At 44.9% G+C, this 16,877-nt stretch overlaps 1 protein-coding gene across 3 annotated transcripts in view; it reads left to right on the top strand.

Annotated features, from left to right (window-relative positions):
* Positions 1-16,877, top strand: part of LOC127008171 (vascular endothelial growth factor receptor 2-like) — a gene marked incomplete at its 3' end in the record, with an annotated part of 125,577 nt that overhangs the window by 33,132 nt on the left and 75,568 nt on the right. For all 3 annotated transcript variants that reach the window (XM_050879861.1, XM_050879856.1, XM_050879868.1), the window contains 3 exon segments: positions 72-219; positions 5,646-5,812; positions 5,970-6,117. In XM_050879861.1, coding sequence (XP_050735818.1) covers positions 5,657-5,812; positions 5,970-6,117 — 304 coding nt within the window.

Raw genomic sequence — 16,877 nt, 5'->3', positions numbered from 1 at the left:
ACATTAGGTGCAGATACAAAAGCAGCAGTTCTACAAAGCATTGCGTAACATGTTTATTGTTGTTTGTACAGATTACGATTGAGCATAAAAAAAATCAAAGTCAGTCATGGCTTTATATCAGGAACATAAGCAGCAGTGATTTTGGAAACTACACCCTCACTGTGACCACCGGCGGGGGTAACGCCAGCGCATCCTTCACTTTCCAGCTTCAAGTCAAGAGTAAGTTTGTGTAATGTGTGGCTCTTTTTGGCTTGCCTTGTCATGCAAGTTTCTAGCTAGGGACGGGGATGTCCTTTGATGCTTAATGATATAGGGTGGAAGTCTGCTGAGACCTGATTTTTACTTATTACAAGTTCATAATATATGTAAGTTAAGTTAAATACCATTATTAGTTAATGAACAACGCCACGTATGCCTGGTAACTATTGCAATTTTGTTGTTGTGTGCTTTTTCTTTAGACTGATAATTATATGGTATGCATAATTAACATTTTTTTCTTCCATTTTGCTTATGCTACCTGTATGCTTTCTTGGTGTGGCCTGGCGGTTGACCACAGCCCGTTCTGGTACAAGCAAGGGTTTATAATGGCACTATCTTGCTTGCTCATGCTGTCCCCCCGAAGTTATTCTTTGATCCTCTTTTTGAGAGAATATGGAGTCCAGGTTTTATTTTATTTTTTTATTTTTTTAGATAAACATAATATTTCTGAACAAAAAGGAGGCTCAAATTTACACTTTTTAGGTTTAACTATTTCAAGAGCCTGTGTATGGGACAAAATTAATTGTCCACTGTTGCACACACGTACAACATACAAATACAAAATACAAAAATGATAGAAAAACATGTAAAAACAATTTGTATTAGTGTCACTTTGTCACTTTACGTTTGTACCACTAGCGCACTTGGGTATCCCTCACGCCACCAGTGAGCGGCCAGTTTCACCTGCTGCGTGTTCATGTTCTCCACTTGAGGAGTGGCTGCCGTGAACATGTTCCACAGGCGTGTGGTCCTGGCTATATAGGTGCGCTGGTGCTGTCTGGAGTGGGATCGAGGCACCTCCACAAGCTGGTCACTGGAGAGTGCAGTCCGGGTGAACCTCTGGGCAGCGCGTGGAGGAAGCCTCAAGGTGCTGAGGTGGGGAACCCCCTGCACCTGGGCTTTGTGGCACACCACCAGTGCTGAGACGTCCCGGCGGTGTTCCAGCGACGTCACGGTGGCAGACGACTCCTCCAGGTGCTCGCTGGCCTCCACCAGACGCAGTGCTCGTCGCTGCACTGCGTCGAGCCTCTGCATGTGGGTGGCAGCACTCGACATCCAGCACAGGGCACCGTACTCTAGATACGATCGTATCTGTGCCTTGTAGAGAGTGAGGATGCCTCGTGGGTCGAGGGATCCCGCTACTCTTCGCAGGGCAGAGACTCGCAGGGAGGCCTGGCGGGCAACAGCTCGGACGTGGTGGTTGATGCGCAGGCTTTTGTCCACAGACACTCTCAGGACCTTAAGGTCCTGGAGGTGCAGACTCTTGCCTCCAAGACGCAGCTGGCCGGAGACTGCTCGAGAGGCGTCTGGGGACCGTGAGATGACCATGGCCTGCGTCTTCTACGGGGCGAGGGTGACCTGCCACTCCTCCTCACCACTGCTCCACCTGCCTGAGCTGCCTGCTGGTCTCTTCGACGGCGCGCTGGCTGTCGGGGGGACAGTAGGAGCGGGAGAGTGTGCAGTCATCGGCGTAGGCTGCCACTGCCGATAGCTGCCGGAGGAGATCGTCGATATATATGTTCCACAGGAATGGGCCGAGCATGGAACCCTGTGGAACTGAGGCTTGCACTGGTGAAGGCCTTGATGACTGTCCGTTGATCACCACCTAAAGGGTCCTTCCCTGGAGGTAATCCTTGAGCAGCATCAGGAGGGCACCCTGGACACCCTTGGCGCAAAGCTTTTCAATGAGCCCCGCGTGCCAAACCCTGTCAAAAGTTCCAGCAATATCCAGGGTTACCACGAGTGTGCCCAGGCCTTCATCTAGTGCGTCTTGCCAATCCTTGGAGAGAAGGGGAAGGAGGTCCGCGGTGGACCGGCCAGGCCTGAAGCCAAACTTTCTGTCTGAGAGGAGATGGCTCTCACTCAGAGCCTGACAGATGACTACAGCCACTACACGCTCCAGCACCTTGCCCACCACAGAAAACAAGGAGATGGGCCTGCAGTTGCTGGGCTCAGACCTCGATTTTTTCTTGTGGACCGGAACCACACGCGCCTCCTTCCATATTGAGGGTCACTTGCACTCCCTCAGGCAAGACGTGAAGACGGTGGAGAGAGGACCTGAGAGCTCCTTGGTTCAGTTCTTGAGGAGCCGCGGGATGATGTCAGCCGCTCAGCCTGCCCTGCCGTCAACGACACAGAGGAGACAACACGGTCGGTTTCTTGGGGTAACACATGTGAGGGTCGTCCCGGGTCACCAAGTTTCATTTTCTTGGCAAACAGTTCAGCCAGGAGTGAGGCCTTGTCTCCACTGCTTGTGGCCGTGGATCCGTCAGGCCTGGTGAGTGGAGGGAAGGCATGGTGTTGGCTAGCCCTCTGCCGCTGCTTAACGAGACTCCACCAGGTTTTGTTGCTAACTCCTGGGCCGCAAAGTTTCCGTTGCAGGTCCTCTCTCTGTCGCCTATTCGCCCACGCGCAGGTAGCTGTCATCAGTTTGCAGGCCTCCCGGTGTTGGATCTTATTTTGGCGTGACGGATGACGCTTGTACCTCTCCCAGGCGGCATGCTTGGCCTCGGCAGCAACCCTGCATCGGGGTCACTAGGCCTGGCGAGGTACACCCTGCTGGGGACATATTGTTGCTGGAGGGCAAGGAGCTTGGTGGTGAGAGCCCGTGCCTTGGCCTCGGCGTACCCCACCAACAGGGTCTCCCTGTCTGTATCCTCCACTACGTGTCTCATGGACGGCCAGTCGGTCCTCTCCCAAAGCCAGATGGTGCGCGGAACTGCGTCTTCCCTCTCTGTGGTCAGCTCAACCCGATCCAGTACGGCGTAGTGGTCAGAGCTGCCCACTGGCCCCAGCTGCTGGCAGCGGGGAGGTCCGATAGCACAGGGTCCAGTAGCCCTCCTCGCTCATGTGTGGGGAAGGTTACATGGTTTACCAGACCCAGCACCGTCAGTAGATTGTCGAAGGCTTCCTGCTCCAAGTGGAAGTTTAGATCTCCCACCACCATCACGAGGGAGCACTGGTGACGCAGGAGCAGGGTGTCGAGCTCCTCCGTCAGGCAATCTAGAGGAGCCCGCCCTTACCTAGGGGGGCGGTACATGACAGCGGAGGAGACCACTGTTGTCCGTCAGTGCCACCCTGAAGAATAGAGCTTCCGCTTGGTGAGGCAGCGTCACCTCAAGCTCCGGTACCTTCAAGCAGTCCTTAAAGCAGGCAGCCACGCCTCCGCCTGCTCTGCTCTCCCTGTCCTTCCTCACCCAGTGGGAATAACCCGAGATTTTGCCAAACGTCGGCTCCACCTCCTCAGTGAGCCACGTTTCCGTGACGGCAACAACGTCGGCTCGATGGCGCAGGACACAATTGTGGGTGAAGTCGCCAAAATTTGTGCGCAGTCCCCTGACATTTGCCGACACGACGGTGAGGTGCCGGGTGACGCGCCCATGCCTTCGCCCCCTCGCGTTGGCTTGGCAGCGAGGTGTGGTGGTGAGGCGAGACGTGTTAGTGTTAGTGTTGGTTGTCTTCAAGACATGTGGGTAGTCTGAGGCCACTCATCGATGACTGAAAATTTTCGGCTTATAGTGGCGGACAGGACTCAAATACGGGCCCTCCAGGATACCCAGAGACACGCCTGTCCTCGTCGACAGACCGACTTGGTCGGCTAGATTTCGATCGCCGATAGAGTCGGTCTGTCGGCTCCCTGCCTTTGGCAAAGGCCCGTGCTCCCTCGTGCAAGAGGGAGCAATCTCCCCCCCCCCCCCACCTCCAGGATGCCGCACCCAAACACTGATCACTCGGCCACTGGTCCCATGGTACCTTAATACTGCATGCTGAAATTCAGAAGAAAAAAAAATTACATTCTAGGCTCTGGTTACCCTGACCCTATTTCCCCATGCAAAACTAAGCCGCCAGCCAGGGATTCTCTAACTACGGTGTTGTAGGAACGTAATCCCTCTGCTTATGGGGACCCTCCACTTGTAAAATTCGAAACTTTGAAGAAATCACTTTTTGAGAAAAAAATACCAAAGACTCCTCTATCATTTTTTCCATAATCTGTGACCGTTTCAGGTTACTATGACGAAATTTTCCCTGTCAAAAAAAAAAAGGTATCATAGGTATCTTTGAATAGTCCTTCATACTCCAGTTTTCTATTTTACGGCTTTGTCTATTGGGTCCTGCTCTGACTCGACCTATCATCTGGTGGCCCTGCTGGAGCCTCTGCCAGAGTCAAACCTGCGGCGTACTGGGGCATACAAAAAAAAAACTTTCTTTCTTATTTCAACTGATACTAATTCCATTAGAATAATTTAAATAGGGCACTGAGGATGATGAAAAGTTATGTCTGGCTCCATGGACAGAAGGACGCAGTCGCTGGAAACGTCTGGCAACAAGGTCCTCCGAAAACAACCCATTTTTGTAGGCTAAGATTTAGAACAGCAAACATTTTATAACAACCACCCTGTATGTTTTATTACTTAGACTATTTGTACCGTATTTTACGGCTTATAAGACGCTGCATCTTGGAAGACGCACCCTGATTTTGAAAGATATTTCTAAGAAAAAACAAAAAAAAAACAGATCACCAAAAATATTGCCTAATATACGGTTATTTGCACACAAGAACACAATCACTATTCATTATCTTCAATCGGCACTGCTCTTCAGCCATTATTTTGACATAAATTGTGTTGCGTCCTGTTACCAACTTTGCCTCTTCTTGTTTCCTCCACTGCTGAATCATTTTCTCAGTAGGCGATGGTCCGGAGCGTCTTTCTGCTGCTCTGCTCCCATCAGTCCCATGTTCTTTTCGACGTATCATACAACTTTTAGCTTGTATGCGATTGAATAAGTAAATCATTTTGATGAATTCGCCATGGGTAATAATATCCAGGACTGAAAAGAGCTTGTGATACGTGTGACAGCCTGGTGGTAAATGATATTTTTCACGACATAAGAGTGTGAGCAAATCTTTTATGGTCTGACGAAGCAGGCGATACATCAACACTAGCAGACGTTACAGTCTGTTGGTGCCAATCTACCCAGCCGGAATGGCTCCCGCCAGTACCGTAGTAAACATCACAGCGTGAGAACAGTGTGGCTCTAGCCTCAACTGTATTTCACTGACACAAGTAAATACGCTCATGTACAGATTTTTTTTCTCACAATATGTTAACAATATTAGTTGATTTGAATGTCTTATGGTATTTGAAATACTTGTAACAGCTAAGTACTGAGGTTATATCAAATATATAATTATCAGGGTATTTTGTAAGGAAAAAAAGTGTGCCTTATATGGGGTAAAATACGATACTCTAACTAGGAACGTACGTTTCCACATACTGTAGTGGACTCCTTAATTACTGTGGTACATATCGTTTCCATAGATATGATGAGAGTGTGACGTGTTCTCAGGACTTGGAAAACCTGTAACAGTTTCTCATGTTTCTCAGGTAGGCCCCACATGAAGCTGAGCGGTATTCCTTCCTCTTTCAAGGAGGGAATGAGTCTGAACATCACCTGCTCAGCTGAGGGATTTCCTCCAGCTAATGTCAATTTACAGTTTCAAGACTGCTCCAGTGGAAGTAACTCCTGTAGTCCTCCGGTAAATGTGACTCAGGTAATGAGTGGAGATTTGTGTTTTTGTGTACCTATTCATATATTTGTCTTCAGCTAAAACCCAGTACCTCTTGTCTCCTTCAAATGCATGGAAAATAATCAGTTGGTATCAGTGTGAAGTTCAATAGGGTTGGTACCATTAATTGTGATTGTTCCAGACTGAAAAGGAGAACACTGACATCCTTGCTCCTGGAAACATTGTTGAGAAAAGTATGACTTTCTCTCCTGACACCTCGGGACTGTTGTGGTGCGTTGGAGAAAATGATAATGGAGCTGAAAACACATCGGCTGTTGTCAGAATATCTGGTGAGTATGCTCTAGCCTCTTCCACTTAGACACATAACCCAACATAATCCTGATAAGTTTGGCTTTGCTTGGGGTGAGTGGAACGCCAGTCTTTGTCTATTTACAAACTAGATATCAAGGCACAGAGCTACAGCAAAACTGTCTGTTTTAAGTGTAGGCTTACTTTCATTAGATAAGTACAGTTGTTTTTTTCTACTTTACGAGCATATGGTCGAGAAATAGCATCGCAAAGTGCAAATTCTCAGAGTAGAAATCATTGAAAACCATGTATTAAAGGGTATATGATCAATAACTCTCCCAGTACTCAGCTATTTGTCACCTTTTCCCTCCTTCCCTCCCTCCCCTATGAACCTCCTCCCACTCCTCTCCCATTGCCCTGCCACCTTATGACCCTTGCCTCGCCCGGTTCCCTTTTCCTCTTCCTCCTTTTCTACATCCTACTGCTGCTCCTCTTCCTCTTCTTACTCCCACTCAACGCCCTACACCTACTTCCCCCATCACAGAGTTCCTCAGTGTGTGTGTGTGTGTGTGTGTGTGTGTGTGTGTGTGTGTGTGTTAACCTATTTGTATTTACCTATTTGTAGTACACAGGGCCTAACCTAAACCTCAAAGTCGTGTCTCCCAATCTATATTTGACAAGCTTTTCCTTCATTTTATGGACACTGCCCGCTTCAACATTATCTTTGTTCAGTCCATTCTATGTGTCCACACTCCTGTATGGAAAACTCAAGTCCCCTTTCTCAATTTCTTACGGTGTCCTCTTAGTTGCCTCCTCCCTTCTATCTCGATTAAATCATTTATATCCAACACTTCCATACCTCTTGTGTTCCTGTACAATTTTTTTTTACAGCAGAGGAGTCAGTTCAAAGGCATAAAAAAAGGGTAACAAATGTGAAAAAAAAGCCCGCTACTCACTGCTCCTATAAAGAGTTAAAGGAGTGGCCGAAAGATAGGTCAACTTCAAGAGGAGAGGTGTGCTGATACCCTCAAAGAGTTCAAGTCGTAGGCAGGAGGAAACACAGATGAAGGAGGATTGTTCCAGTTTACCAGCGTGAGGGATGAAAGAGTGAAGATGCTGTTTAACTCTTGCGTAAGGGATTTGGACAGTAACGGGATGAGCTTGAGTAGAAAATCGTGTGTTGCGAGGCCGCGGGAGGGGGGGGAGGCATGCAGTTAGCAAGTTCAGAAGAGCAGTCACTATGAAAATATCGATAGAAGATAGAAAGAGAGGCAACATGGCGACGAAATTTAAGAGGTAGAAAACTATCAGTAAGAAGAGGAGAGCTGATGAGACGAAGAGCCTTAGACTCCACTCTGTCCAAGAGAGCTGTGTGAGTGGAACTCCCCCACACGTGAGATGCATACTCCATACGAGGGCGGACAAGGCCCCTATAAATGGATAGCAACTGTGCGGGGAGAAGAACTGGCGGAGACGGTACAGAACGCCTAGCCTCGAGGAAGCTGATTTAGTAAGAGAAGAGATATGAAGTTTCCAGTTGAGATTTTGAGTTAAGGATAGACCGAGGATGTTTAGTGTTGAAGAAGGTGACAGCTGAGTGTTATCAAAGAATAGGGGAGAGTTATTTGGAAGATTGTGTCGAGTGGATAGGTGGAGAAACTGTGTTTTTGAGGGGTTGAAGGACACCAAGTTCTTCTTCCCCAGTCGGAAATAATAGTAAGGTCTGAGGCTAAGCGTTCTGCCGCCTCCATCCTGGAATCATTTAGTTCCTGTTGGGTGGGTCCTCTATTAAAAGAAGTTGAGTAATGCAGAGTAGAGTCATCAGCGTAAGAATTGATAGGACAGATCGTTTTGGAAAAAAGATCATCAATGAACAACAGAAAGATAGTGGGAGATAGGACAGAACCCTGCGGAACACCACTATGAATAGGCTTAGGGGAAGAACAGTGACCGTCTACCACAGCAGAAATAGAACGGTCAGAGAGGAAGCTTGAGATAATGGTACAGAAAGAAGGATAGAAACCGTAGGAGGGTAGTTTGGAAAGCAAAGATTTGTGCCATACCCAGTCAAAGGCTTTTGACATGTCCAGCGCAATAGCAAAGGTTTCACCGAAACGGCTAAGAGGGGATGACCAAGAGTCAGTTAGGAAGGCAAAGAGATCACCAGTAGAACGCCCCTTGCGGAACCCATACTGGCGATCAGATAGAAGGTCAGAAGTGGAAAGGTGCTCTTGAATCTTCTGGTTAAAGATTGATTCAAAAGCTTTAGATAGACATGAAAGCAAAGCTATAGGACAGTAGTTTGAGGGATTGGAACGGTCACCCTTCTTAGGCACAGGCTGTATGAAGGCATACTTCCAGCAGGAAGGAAAGGTAGATGTTGACAGGCAGAGGCGAAAGAATTTGACCAGGCAGGGTGTCAGCACGGAAGCACAGTTTTTAAGGACAATAGGAGGCACTCCATTAGGTCCATAAGCCTTCTGAGAGTTGAGGCCAGAGAGGGCATAAAAAACATCATTCGGAAGAATCTTAATTATAGGCATAAATAAGTCAGAGGGGGGATGAGTAGGAGGAATATGCCCAGAATCGTCCAGGGTGGAGTTCTTACAGAAAGTTTGAGCGAAGAGTTCAGCCTTAGAGACAGATGAGACGGCAGTGCTGCCGTCAGGGTTAAGGAGAGGAGGGAAAGAGGAAGAAGTGAAATTGGAGGAGATATTTTTGGCTAGATGCCAGAAGTCACGGGAAGAATTAGAGAAAGCAAGGTTTTGGCATTTTCTATTAATGAAGGAGTTTTTGGTTAGTCGGAGAATAGATTTGGCACGATTCCGGGCAGAAATGTAAAGATTATGGTTAGCGGGAGTTCGAAGGCTCTGGTACCTTTTGTGAGCTGCCTCTCTATCTTTGACAGCATGAGAACAAGCGTGATTAAACCAAGGTTTTTTAGCATGAGGAGTAGAGAAAGTACGTGGAATGTATGCCTCCATTCCAGAGACAATCACCTCTGTGATGCGCTGGGCACACACAGAGGGGTCTCTATCCTGGAAGCAGTAATCATTCCACGGGAAATCGGAAAAGTACATCCTCAGGTCGTCCCACCGAGCTGAAGCAAAATGCCAGAAGCATCGCCTCTTCGGTGGGTCTAGAGGGTGTACAGGAGCGATAGGACAGGATACAGAAATAAGGTTGTGATCGGAGGAGCCCAACGGAGAGAACAGTTTGACAGAGTAAACAGAAGGGTTAGAGGTAAGGAAGAGATCTAGTATGTTGGGCCGATCTCTAAGACGGTCGGGAATACGCGTGTAGGGTGCTGAACCAACTGCTCTAGGTCATTGAGGAGAGCAAAGTTGTAGGCTCGTTCACCAGGCTGGTAAATGCTATTAGGTCTCCTCTTTCTCTTCTTTCTCTCAGTATTGGTGAGCCCAGTTTCTCTAATCTAGTCTCGTATGTCAGGCTCAATAGTTCTGGTACGTACCATCTTAGTCGCAATCCTATGAATCCTTTCAAGTTTTCCTATGTCCTTTTTCTTGTGTGGTGACCAGACAACTGCCACACACTCTGGCCTTGGTCTAACCAATGTTGTTATTATTTTCTTCATCATGTCCCCATCCAAGTAGTGAAATGCCACATTCATATTTTGCAGCAGACTATATGTTTCTCCTAATATCTTGTTTATGTGCTTTTCAGGTGTCAGTGTATCTTGCATTATAATTCCAAAGTCTTTTTCTTCCTTCACTGTGTCGATGATTGTCCCTCCCATCTTTTACACTCCACTTGGCCTATTTTTACTTTTGCCCATTTTCATTGTGACACTTATTTTCATTGAACTCCATTTCCCATTTTTTACTCTATTCATGTATCTCATTTAAATCTTCCTTTAGTTTGTTACAATCATCCTCATCTCTTATTTTTCTAAGCAGTTTGGCGTCATCTACAAACATACTCATGTAACTCTCTATTTTTCTGGCATATCATTTATATATACCAAAAACATTTTAGGCGCTAACACTGATCCCTGTGGAACTCCAATTGTGACTGTTCTCCATTCCAATATCTCATCTTTCAACACAGTTCTCATTTCTCTATTTGCTAAGTATTTTTCATCCATTCCGTCATATTTCTCCCAAATTCTTCTCTATTTTCTCATTTCCACAACAGTTCCTTATGTTGAACTTTATCAAATGCCTCTTTTAGGTCTAAAAATATGCAGTCTTCCCATCAGTCTCTCTCCTGCACTATATCTCTTACTTTTGAGTAAAAACATATTAGATTTGTGACACAAGATTTACCTTGTCTGAATCCAAATTGACTTTCATTTATTACCTTCTCTCTTTCTAGATGACCTACCCACTGTCCTTTAGTTATCTTCTCACACAGCTTCCACATGACGCTTGTTAGAGAAACCGGTCTATAGTTCAGAGGCTCTTTTTTTGTTTCCGCTCTTATATAATGGGACCACATGTGCCCTTTTCCACTGTACAGGGACTTTCCCGGTCTTGATTGAACAACTTATAACATCATGAATTGGTTCTATTAACTGTTCACTGCACTCTTTTAGTATTTGACCTGATATTTCATCTGGACCAATTGCCTTCTTAGTTCTTACCATCTAATGATTTTAACAGCCCCAGTATCTTCTCTCTATCCACTTTTATGTTTTCCATTCTCTTGACACTTCTCTCTTCATTGCTCTCCTGGGTAAATACTTTCTTAAAGTTTTCATTTGATATTTCACCCTTTTTGCTCGCATTCACTGCTTTTTTCCTCAATTTCTTGTATGTCTTTAAAAAGTTTTGGGTCATCCTTACATTTTTATATTATGTTCTTTTCATGCTTTCTTTCTTCTTCTCTCCTCACTTTGGTGTAATCATTTCTAGTTTGTCTATAGCTTTCATTATTTATGGCATTCCTTCATTTTGGGTTTCTCCATGCTTTATCTTTCTTCTTCTTTGCTTCCAGACATCTAGTATTAAACCACTCTTTTCTCCCTCTTTTTTTTATTATTACATAGTAGGGTTCCCACTTTGCCACACCTTCATTGTAAGTTTTAAGGAAGTAATCATATTTTTGTTGTACTTTTCTCAGCTTCTTCATTTCTGACCAATTTACCGTATTTTCCGGGATATAAGACGCACTTTTTTTTTTCAAAAAGAAGATTCGAAAAATCACCCTGCGTCATATACCCCGAAGGTTAATTTTTGGTAGGCCTAGGGGTTATTATTACTGATAGGAAATCAACACCCAAAACACCTCTGTTTAACACAATAATTCCCAGATGTCTCCAGAATGAAATATACCATATTCAACGGGGTATAACGCGCACTTTTCAATCAGAAAATGCCAAAATGTTACCCTTGAGCGGTATACGCCTAAGGTACAAATTTGAATAATGAAGTGTGATGCAACAGAAAAGGATAGTGTGAATAAGCAGAAGAAAGGAGGAGGACATGTGAAGCGAAAAAAACATACAGGTCACAAGAAGACGCGCCACACGTGGGAGCCGAGGCGCGGCGTGAACACGAAACACAAAACACAACACCGCCGCGGCGCGACAGTCACAATTGTAATGGGTATCTTGGCGGTGATGGTTAAGCGGCTATTACACGGGAACAATTTTGGCGGAGCAGTGTGCTGCCTGACGTGACTCAGCTCGGCAACCGTGGGGCGGACTTGGGCGGATTAGTCTGGAGGTATTTTTGCTTTGCAGCGTCCTGGTCAGCTGACGTTTTCTGTTATACATGTTACACAGAGCGGATATCCATGGATGACTAAATTGTTTATTGTAAATGCATTTTTGTTTCTCATTGTAAAAATAACTACAGTAAGCCCTCGATATAACGGACTAATTGGGTGGGGAATTGGTCTGTTAATGCAGAAAGTCCGTTATAAGCGGCAGAAATTTTAAGATACTTATAATAATACCGACGAACCTAATAAACGTAGGTATATAGTTTTTTTTTTATTATGTATGTTGTCTGCATGGTGTCTTTATAACAGCACAGCACACTTGGCGACAGACTGCGAGGCACTGAGGCTGCCAGGTTGGCAGTGGGGCCCTGCAAGGGGGCCGTATTGTTGCGGGTATGGGTAGAACTTTACATGTGCGCCAATCTCGCACTGGCAGACGAAACTTTATTTATTTATTTATTTATTTTTAATTTTCGGTGTGTTTTAAAATCATCTGATAACTGTTTCTGTCACAAATCATTAAATGATTGATTTTACTATGCTTGTTCTACACCCTCCGCCGTCCGCCGTCGTAGCTGCAAAATATCTTATAGAGATAGGTTCAACTTGCTTACTGTTTCTATAGTTCACCCACCGCTTACAAAGGCCAGTCCTCGTCAACAGACCGACTTGGTCGGCTAGATTCCGATCGCCGATAGAGTCGGTCTGTTGGCATCCTGCTACGGGACGGCTTTGGCAAAGACCCGTGCTCCCTCGCGCAGGGAGGGAGCAATCTTTTTCCTCTTAACGGACCGTCTCGTCTTCGGACAAGGGCCTGTTCCCCTAGTGATACTAAGGGATCAATTTTAAAAAAAGGCCAGAAGTGGACAAACTAAAACAAAAGCAGGCAAGTTAATGTCTTTCCTGCTGTGTTTTTCCCCAGTGTGCGTGCGTGGTGGATAGCAGAGCGACTTATTTCTACGAATAGGTATTTCTTGCAACACCAGCCCGCGTAGTGGATCACCCCCACCGCCGCCCTGTCCCGTCATGCTAAACCTAACAAGCTGACCTAACCTCCCTCCCGGGAGGACTTTGCCCCCCTCGACCCCCTTAGGCTGTGTCAGTTTCGACACTCACAAACGCTTGGTTATTTTCCATTACATTTTACGTCCTGTATTGATGCCTAAGACTTTCTTGTTGGATAAATATATTCTTCATTTGAATGGAAACCTCAAGGAGCAAAAACATTTCATTAGGTGGGCTGAAAAAGATTACAGTTACCAAAGGATGGGACAGCAGATAAAGGGAGGAGGGCAAAGTGGCTAGCAAATGCTGTTGTAGTTACCAGGACCGGTTGGTTCAAAAAATATTCTTGGTCAGTCTCCGTGGATTTCTGACCCTCTGGCTTTGTCCGTTATATCCGAAATCCGTTATAAGCGGTTCCGTTATATCGAGGGTTTACTGTATATATCAAAACATAATATGATTGACATAAATTAATCAACATTTATTTCTACTTGAAAGTAGGTACACGGTCCCTGAAAGTCATGATCAAGACCAAGATTGCCCGTCGAACGTAGCATCCCCGTGTGAATACTTCCCTCAGTAGCTCGGCGAAAGTTGCCGCCTGCACACTGCGCAGTGAGTGAATCTACAAACCAACCCTTTTGTTTACCATTTCAATGTCTCAGCTGCTCGGGGTAAGACCACTGTAATTCTTCGACCAACTGTGGAAGACTTTGAACACAGAGAAGGGCACAAGGCAACATACAGTATCATAGTGATAATTGTAAGTAACGTGGCCAAATATAATACTACATTTACATTAAGTTCAGGGAAACTGTGGAGTATTAATCTTTTTTAATAAATATATCTTGCCAAATTATAGGCGCGTCTTACACTCCGGTGCGTCTTATATGGCGGGAAATACGATATTCTTCAAAAAAAAAAAAAAAAAAGCTCTCAATTCATTATACTTAATTTTATTGTAATTTCTTCTTTTATCTCTATGGTTTTCTAATCCAATCTCTTCACATTCTTCGTCAATTTCTAATTGTAATACATCATGGTCACTTTTTCCCAGTAGGTACTCGTGTTGTACTTCACTTAACTAGTCTGTTCCTTTTGTAAAAATTAAGTGCAATCTTGCTGGTTCATCTTCTCTAAATCTCTTCTCTCCCTTTAGCGATTGTGTCATGAGGTTTTCTGTGTCCAATTCTAATACTTTAGCTCCCCATGTGTTTTCTTCACCTTCCGCTTCAAACTTTTCCCATTATACATTTTTAAGGTTGAAGTCTCCTGTGTTGAATTACATTCTTGCTATTTCTAATAATATCCTCTAAAACTACTTGCACCTTCTAACAGGTTGTTATAAATTTCATTAGTCCAGCTTGCTGTGTGTAGGAGCACATGTCAATATTACTGCCAGTTTTCTCCGTATTTCAACTGTAATAGAACACTTCAAATTTCCGTATTGTCTGGTCCTGTTCTCACTTTTAACACTTTTAAATCCGCTCTGACCAATATCATCACCCCTCCATCACTCTTCCCCATTCTGTCTTTTCTATATATGTTTTAACTGCACTGCTCTATTCCCACCAATTCTGTTCCTTTTGTTATTTTTGTTTCAATGATGCACATTACATCTGGTTTAGCTTTGTTCAAGTAGTCTTCTAATTCTAGCTTTTTCTATATACCGTATTTTCCACCATATAAGACGCACCGGAGTGTAAAACACACTTATTATTTGGCAAGATATTATTAGAAAAAAAAAACTTCCACATTTTCCCAGAACTTAATGTGTATCCAGTATTACATTTGGCCACGTTACTTACAATCATCACTATGATACCGTCCGTATGTTGCTTTGTGCCCTTCTCTGTGTTCAAATTGTTCCACTGTTGATTGAAGAATTACAGTGCTCTTATCCCTAGCAGCTGTGACTTTGAAATGGTAAACAAAATATTGGAAGATTCACTCACTGCGTAGTGTGCAGGCGGTAACTTTCGCCGAGCTACTAAGGGAACTAATCACACGGGGCTGCTACGTTCAGTGGGCAATCTTGATCTTGATCATGACTTTCAGGGACCGTTTCAAGTATAAATAAATGTTGAATAAATTCTGTCAATCATATTATGTTTTAATATAGTTATTTTTACAATGAGAAACAAAAATGCGCTTACATTAAATACTTAAGTCATCCACGGATATCCGTACTTTCGAACATGTATCACAGAAAATGTCAGCTGACCGGGAGCTGCACAGCAGAAATACCTCCAGACTAATCCACCCAAGTCCGCCTTACGATCCCCGAGCAGAGTCATGTTACGCAGCTACCTGCTCCACCAAAATTGCTCCCGTGTAATAGCCTCTCTTATGGTTCGCCATAGGGAGAAATTAGGACCAATCAGCGCGCGCGGCGAGAGCGGGGGTGCTGGGGTGGGGGGGTGGGGGGGTCTGGCCAGGTCAGAATTGATGGGTAACTATGTCATTATGCGCGTGACATATATTTTACTCTTACACTTACTATATTTTAGGTTTAATACTATACTGACTATTTTTATGATGCAGAATTGGAAATGGAAAGAGGTTCTCTCTCCTCTTCTTTTTCCATTGTCTTCTAAGCAGGAGAAGGACCTAATGGCTTCACTGTTCCTGCTTTGAACAGGCAGCCGACGACGCTGCCCTGAACGAAGAGCTTCACTCTCTAACACAAAGCAAAGAAGCAAGAATAATTGGGGACTTTAATTGTCCTAACATTGACTGGGGACATTTGACTGGAGATCAATAGGGTAACAGGCTTATAGAAATGGTGGAGGATTCGTTCCTCACTCAAGTTGTAACTCAACCGACACGAAAAAATAATCTGCTGGATCTGGTACTAGTAAGTGACCCCGACCTCATTCGCGACTGTGAAGTTGGTGAGAAAATTACTGGGTGCTATCACCACTTAATCCGTTTTAATGTCAACATAAGTCACAAACTCGTAGACAATCCGTCAGTGATACCAGACTACAAAAACCTAGCCCGTGAGCTGCTTCCCCCTGCGACCTGGGACCAACTTAACCTCACCAACAATACAATCGACAACGTGTGGAACGACTTCAAAGGTAAGCTTTTGGGGGTAGAGAAGGCTACAGTGCCTACGAAACCCATGCGAGTAAACGGTGCCGTAGATCCACCGTGGATGACCAGAGAAATAAAAAGGGCAGTAAACTTAAAAAAAAGGAATTATAACCTAATGAAAGAATATGACACGGCCGAAGCCAGTACCACACCAGCCTCAGAGCTTGTCGCACCCTTATTCGGAGTAGTAAACGCAAATATGAAAAACAAATAGCGCGCGACATCAAGACCAATTCAAAAAAATTCTTCACATACATCAGATCGAAAAAGAAAGTAAAATCCAATATTAGTCCCCTGACAGACGAGACTGGATCTGTAACTCAGGATAGTAAACAGATGGCCAGAATCCTCAACAGTAACTTCGCATTCGTATTCACAGTCGAGGACATCGAAACCATTCCCGACTCAATATGCGACCAAGAAGTGAAAAAGTACTTGGACAAACTCGACACGAACAAGTCAACGGGACCCGACAGTTTGTCCCCGCTGTTATTAAAAGAGCATAAACAACAAATACTTCAGCCACTCACTAACATATTCAACCGGTCAGTTCAATTGAACAAGGTCCCGGAAGACTGGAAGATGGCGAACGTAACACCGATTTTCAAAAAAGGAGACAAAAGCGTTGCATTAGACTACAGGCCCATAAGTTTGACATCAGTGGCAAAAATACTCGAAAAGATTATTAGGGACAAACTTGTTAAGTTTCTTGAAGACAATAATATAATCTCCGACACCCAGCATGGCTTCAGAAACAAGCGCTCCTGCCTAACGAATTTATTAGACTTCTTCCAAGGTATATATAAGAACTGGGATGCCCACAATCCTAGTGATGTTATATACCTCGACTTTCAGAAAGCCTTCGACAAGGTACCGCACGAGCGACTCATTAAGAAACTGCACTCGGCTGGCATTGGAGCCAATCTGATCGCGTGGATAAGAGATTGGCTCACCGGCAGAAAACAACGAGTACTACTCAACGGACAGCCTTCCGACTGGCTTCCAGTCACTA

This window comes from Eriocheir sinensis, chromosome 4 (assembly GCF_024679095.1).
Source record: "Eriocheir sinensis breed Jianghai 21 chromosome 4, ASM2467909v1, whole genome shotgun sequence".
In the NCBI taxonomy this organism is placed as follows: domain Eukaryota; kingdom Metazoa; phylum Arthropoda; class Malacostraca; order Decapoda; family Varunidae; genus Eriocheir; species Eriocheir sinensis.
Note: the sequence above shows the minus strand (reverse complement) of the source record. Positions and strands in the feature narration are given on the sequence as shown.